This window comes from Pavona decussata, unplaced genomic scaffold (assembly GCF_977016875.1).
Source record: "Pavona decussata unplaced genomic scaffold, jaPavDecu1.1 SCAFFOLD_371, whole genome shotgun sequence".
Lineage (NCBI taxonomy): Eukaryota > Metazoa > Cnidaria > Anthozoa > Scleractinia > Agariciidae > Pavona > Pavona decussata.
Window position 1 is genome coordinate 1,162,961 of NW_028145747.1, and position 6,471 is coordinate 1,169,431.

The 6,471-nt window shown below is 36.6% G+C and overlaps 1 protein-coding gene across 6 annotated transcripts in view; it reads right to left on the reverse strand.

The window, feature by feature from the left end:
- The window catches only part of LOC146452387 (natural resistance-associated macrophage protein 2-like), a 30,851-nt gene extending 26,606 nt beyond the window's left edge, over window positions 1-4,245 (reverse strand). The window contains exons 1-3 of one of the 6 annotated variants that reach the window (XM_085097970.1): window positions 2,928-3,627; window positions 2,015-2,154; window positions 318-478 (exon numbers count right to left, since the gene is read on the reverse strand). In XM_085097970.1, coding sequence (XP_084954096.1) covers window positions 318-478; window positions 2,015-2,111 — 258 coding nt within the window. In that variant the 5' untranslated portion in view covers window positions 2,112-2,154; window positions 2,928-3,627. Of the gene's footprint in view, window positions 1-317; window positions 482-2,014; window positions 2,155-2,927; window positions 3,628-3,926 lie in introns of those variants that run through there. The other 5 variants (XM_085097972.1, XM_085097971.1, XM_085097969.1 and 2 more) reach the window with 5 other exon arrangements.
- Between the last annotated feature and the right edge of the window lie 2,226 nt (window positions 4,246-6,471).

Genomic DNA, 6,471 nt, shown 5'->3' on the forward strand with positions numbered 1-6,471 from the left:
TGATGTTTATTTAGAATTTTGCCAAAAAAAAAATATATATACAGTACATGTAATTACACAACTAAGTACATGTATTCACACGTCTTGATAACCTGAGCCTCTGCGCTACAATAGAACTTACATGACTGACTGTATCTGGAGTAATTTTGATTTCAAGGCAACAAAAAGTGGGTAAAACCCTTTAATTAATACTACACTGCACATGACCAAGCTATAGGTGTCGACACATTCACCTCTTTTCATGTTATTACAGTAATGTACCTACAGGAACATGTAATAATATATAGATAAATTATTGCTCACATAATGATACTTACATCATTGCTGTCATCTCGAGGAATAGTGATTCTCTGATCAAAGTATGTACTTGTGGCGTTTTGATTTTTGGGGGCAAATCCTTGCCTTTGGTTACTAGCTATACTGTCCATTTCACCACTAAGTTCATAAGAATTATTATCAGAAGTGCATGAATCATCCGCTGCTACAGAAAACAGGAACAACAAAAAGGAAATAATGATAAGTGTCATTGTACAGAATACAGTCAACTCCCTTCATTGTGGATACCCCTGGGACTGTGTGTTACTATCCTTAATAGCGAAAGTCCGTATTACCAGGAATTTGTTTAAGCCAAACGTCTGTAATTTATTGTTGCCTACGATTTAGCTGCTGTCCGTATCATCGGGGCGTCCATAATAGCGAGGTGTTCACAAGGCAAAAGTTTACTGTAATAATGTAGAGGCAAGAAAAAAATACAGAAATTATTACTCTGATATTTTGGCGTTATTGCAAAACGGTTAAACCACTATCAAATTGACAAACAAACAAGAAAATAGAGGGCTAACTAGGAAAGTGGTGATAAATACATATATTTATAAACAAGCTAACAGTTACAGAGCTGTGTATATCTAATTCAACAGACAAGTTAACCATTACCAAAAAATTTACATGATTGTATTTTTATGGACATGTGATATTGTTTGAAGAGAATATAGAACACAATCACTCTAACTTTACAATTCATGTAACTTCCTGCTCTGTAACTTGTGAGGAGGCAAATTCAAACATGCAGAGAGTAAGTTTTGCGGTGATGCTTCAACAAGTTACCGTCAAACTTTGATTATCCGGACCTTGATTATCCAGACTTATCAAAGCATCAACCAGTTGGTGAGACGGGAAGTTTAAACATCTATTCACAATTAAATTCTGTTTTCTTTATTTTGTTTGTTTTCATAACTGTCTCATTAATATTCATATTTTCATATTATCCAGACTCTCGATTATCCGGACCATTTACTCAAGTCCCAACAAGTCCGGATAGTTGAGGTTCAATTTTTTTAAGAAACTTACAATGAAGAGTTTACAAATTTAGTAGAAATTCTATGAATATCAAAATTTGATAATGTACTGTGATCACATTTATAGGTTGATCAATATAATACTGCATGTGCCATTTTATGTCATCCTTAAGTACAATACCAGGAAAATAATATGTCCTGCCGAAAACAACAACATTGTGTCCTTAACTTTCATATTTTATATTTGTGGACTTCCTTTGCCATGGAATTTTATGCAGGTCACAATCCACTGGCATACATTAATATATAAAAGAATGGATTGTTTTGCGATGTCTACATTATGGGACAGACTCAAAACGCAAGGTTAACTCAAGTGTAATATAAACACATTGAAAGTCAAAACCTACACAATAACGTTCCTGTAGTTGTAACGAAATTATAAAAGATTTAGATAATTTATTCTCCTTTTCAATGCTTGCTGTTTATATTTATAAGTGTTTCTTGCACTGTACTTATTAAATTTCTATACATACAAGAAAAATCTAAGCCTATAATAACCAGGTATGCCAGGTTTGCATCCTTTTATTTCTAATTCTAATGATGTTTAATATTCAAACATGAATTAAGTTAAGTCACCTTACCCAAGCTGTCATTAAGGACCTATTGTACAGGTAAGTCAAGACATGCGCAATATTGTAAAAGGCAACAAAGGTATCTACCAGTGAATTCTCCAAAATTTTCTACAGCATTACTCTTTAAATCACCCATCTTGATGTATTCAATAGTTGTATTTCGCATCACAACTGTTCTGAACATTCCATAAGTAAATTGCACTGTAACCGGGCAATCAAAGTCAAACCTGGAAGTAAAGTACATTAAGCAAATAAGAGATTAACTATAATACTCCATGCTATGACACTGATTTGGTACATTAAAAGCAAGTACTGTTTTAATTCATATGGAACTCACATCTGTACCTGTAATAATTACGTAAAGGATATAAATTTTACATGCATCAATCAGTTGATCATATCAACCTCACAACTATTCTGAAAATTATTATTAAGAATTATTATGAATAATTTTTATTAACATATATTTATTTTATCGATTGATGCCGTTTAATTGTCAATTAAATTACATTGATTTTTTTTTAAAGAAATGTACCCGTAGTAAAATGATCGAAAGATCGTTCTTTGCAGTCAAGAAAATCTAGTAATACGTTCCACAACCGAAAAGCACACACTGAGAAAGCACCATAACCATACAACTGATGGTTCCCTAAGAAACATGTTGTCGCCAGATCTAATTCTAAGGTTGCGCCGAGCAATAATATAACAAGCGGCGCGACATACCCGGTGAATAGCACTCATAACAATAAAAATAAGTTATTCTGTGTATTTGCACTAACGAAAAGTATCGAAAAACTAACACTTAGCAATTTACATTTGCACGTACAATACTGACAATATAATACAGCAAACGAATAAGCGTGTGATCAAAGTGAAAAAAGAGATGAGATAAAAGAGGAATAAAAGTACAACAAAATAGTAATAAACTGCTTTACTTTAAAATATCTAAGAATTAGACAGACACGTACCGAAGAAAAAGAGAGAAACCAACATTACTTACCGGAGAAATCGTCGTCATCTGTAGGACGCCATGTTGATCATGTCACATCTCCACCAATAGCAGCGTTCGTTTTATCAGTCGTCCGCAATACGCTTTTCTAAACTCGCGTCTCATTGGTTAAGATTTGCATTACAACAAAAATATTTTCCACAAAGATTCCCTCATTGGAAAATTATTTCCCGGTGAAATATCTCCCGAAAGCTCGTTTTCGAGATAAATTGACGCTTATTCCTGTTCATATTTATGAAAGTTTATTCCGTTCAAATAATGTGAGCAATGCTAAGTTCAGTGTAAATTATACAGTAAACACTGGTCATTTCTTAGAATATATCAGTATCGGCTATATAAACAGACAACATGTAATTTCAATAAAACCAAAATCCTCAGCTTCGGTATTGAAAACGTAATTCTTCTAAAGCCTCATTTTATACGAAAAATAGCATCAGTAAAGCTGTCTTTGAATTAAAAAGAAAACGCATAAAAACGTGCGACAAGTTCCATACAAAAAATTCAAGTTCCAACTCGCGATCGATCAACGTGTTGCGTAATCGAAAATTTTCCTCTTTCTTGAAAAGGTTCTACATTACAGATGCTTAGAAAACCTTAAAATAACGTCTGCGAGGTAAAACCTGCAAGTGAGGACCTTTTGGTCTGCCTAATACCGCTAAATATTATTAACGATGCCAAAAATATATTTATATTTAATATTTACGAACAACTGTTCAATTACAACAAGGGGTGATTATAAATTTCGTATCTAAAATTCACCAGTATCGAACCGTTTATAGCCTGAAGTAGTTATTTACAGTGTTAAGAATCCCCCCAATAACAAATAAGTTGAATAATTGCGTCCCCCATGGGATCAAAAATCTATGGTTCCGTCAAGACCCGACTAAGGCAAACAAGACTATGCATGCACTATCATGATATGTATTGGACTACGACTTGGGTCTAACAAACGTGTGACAAACACGGGTCTAAGACAGACAGAATATATACCTTGTATGGAGCTCACTGGCGGCTTCTGGTGGTTTTCCATCGATTTGTACATGTTTTAACTGTTTTCAAGTTCCACACAAGTTCGAAGTTTGCCCCCGGAGTTCGCCAAAGTGCAACATGATCGCACTTTTTACCATTGCGTCACACACGCTGGCGTATTGACAAATTTCATTTCGGTCACGAAATTAAACAAAGCTTCTCAGTTGAAAACCACATGGTACATCTTAAAGACGATCGACGCGTGCGTAACCATGGCTCAAAACTTAACGAGGAAAAATTCATTTGCATACAGGTTTTAATGTTTTTATGAGATTGCTTTTCTCAAGTCCACGAAATTTCATTCTTACGATGGAATCACCTTAATTTATGAAATTATCGCGCGATATTCTAATTTTATCGCGCGTTATTGACCTTTGTTTGAGAGTACATGACCCGATGCAATGACGCTCACATGGCAAGATGACAGTGCATAATAAAGAGATGTGGGCAAATCTAGGGGGAGGGGGGGGTACTGTTGAGAGTACATGACCCCATGACCGTCCCATGACAAGATGACAGTGCATAATAAATCTCGAGGGAGGGGGGGGGGGGGTACTGTTGAGAGTACATGAACCTATGACCGTCACATGACAAGATGACAGTGCATAAAGAGAGTGGGGTATAGAAATCAGAGTGTTGTGGTCTAGAATAGGGTGTCATTTTCTGTGAAACTAATCAGTTACTTGAAGAAGTTAGTCTGAGAAAGTTTTAAAAATCGGAAATAGGTCTAGGATAGGGTAGGGATTTTCAGTGTTTACTCTAGAATAGGGCCTCAAAATAAAGGTTAACATGGTCTGGTACATGGTATAGGTTAACGTTCTCAGAGTCCCAGCGGCACACCCCTAGCCAAAAATCAGGGGAGTACCCCCTTGGGGGAAGGTCAAATACACTTTACTAAAAAAACAAAAAAAGATAGCTACGGCTCCACGAGGCAACTTCACCTGGGTAATTGTGGAGTTCGTTTCCCTATGGAAAGTGGCGTTTTTCGTGAAAAATTAAAGAGACTCACCTTTACGTTGAAGTTTGATGTTTACATGCATAATGCGGGTTGATTACACGAGATTGCCTTCGCATGCGCAGTTCTATTTAGAGTTGTTTTACATAAAGTGCTGGTAGGCCAGACTACCCTTTGCAGAGGGAATGCGCACATTTGAAGTCCTGGTTATGCCGGCTATTCCTTAAATATCTTCATATAACAATGAAGAAATCAGCTGAAAAACAACAAATTTTCTAAGAAATTCGACGTAGTATTGATGTCTCACATCCAAAAAACGGTTTTATTTTTAGCAAAGTTTAATTCGAAACGTCTCTGGTTGGCTAATTAACAAGAAATCGCGCAGAATGTATAAACAATAGCCTCCATTTAGCGAGAAAATATTCTCAGATATTTGTCCGCGGACATTATCTGTTCCGAGAAGCGAACAGTTTTCCGAGAGCGAAGCTGTACAGCCCCCGAAATGATCCCGACCCCGAAATGATCCCCAACCCGTGAAATGATCCCCAAATTGACCCCGAAATGATCCCTATTTTTCTTCTTGTCGACCCTGAAATGATCCCCAAGGAATTATGGAATGGTGATTAAACATAGGACTGTGGATTGCTCAATAATTAGGGAAAGTAAAGACATTTTGGCGTATGTAGTAAATAGATTTACGGCGCCGATATTATCAACTAAAAGAGAATAAAGTAAAATAAGAATAGGGAAAATTTTTGCAATAGATGCAATTTGTAGAAACATTTTTACTGAAGCTAATGAATGTTTTTATGAAAGGTGGACTGCAACTGACATAATGCAACCACATAACAGGGACGACTTTAATTCTTAATAGGTATGCATAACTTACAAATGAAATTGATCACGTGACAGCAAACAATAGAAACAAAACTTGTCCTGGTAACATTACAAGGAATCCGAAAATCACGTAAATGAAAGGAAATGAGAGTGAAACATATGGCTAACAACGTTCTGAAATAGTAAACTTTGTACTAGCAGAGCATGGCGAGTTCCAACGAATCGACTAAACATTGGTTTTTTTTTTACCGAAATACAAAATATATTCCAATTTGTAAGTAAATGTAAAAATGGCATCTCAAATGTCGTTGTTCGTTTCCTGAAATAATGCACCTATCAATTTAAAGCCGGCGGGGGGGGAGGCAGGGCATGGGGTGGGGATTTGATTGTGATTGTTGTCCCTGGGGTGGGACTTTTGACTGATCTTGCCTTCCCGGGGGAGGGGATATTTGAATCTGTCTTTGCTCGACGTGGGGATATTTGAACGTCGACCTGAGCAAAAGAGACTGAGACCAAAATTATTTTTCCCGTGTCACGCATGTGCTGTACGTCAGCTCTTCAACCAGCTTTAAACAGCTAGTGGTTCATCCTTGTTCCCAGAGCCTCCGATCTTTTGGTCAGCGGTGGGGACGAGAATGCTAGTGGTTCAACAAGTAAACAATCGAGTGTCAGGAACTTTGCCAGGAGTGTGGCAAGGCCGATCCTCCAGACTGC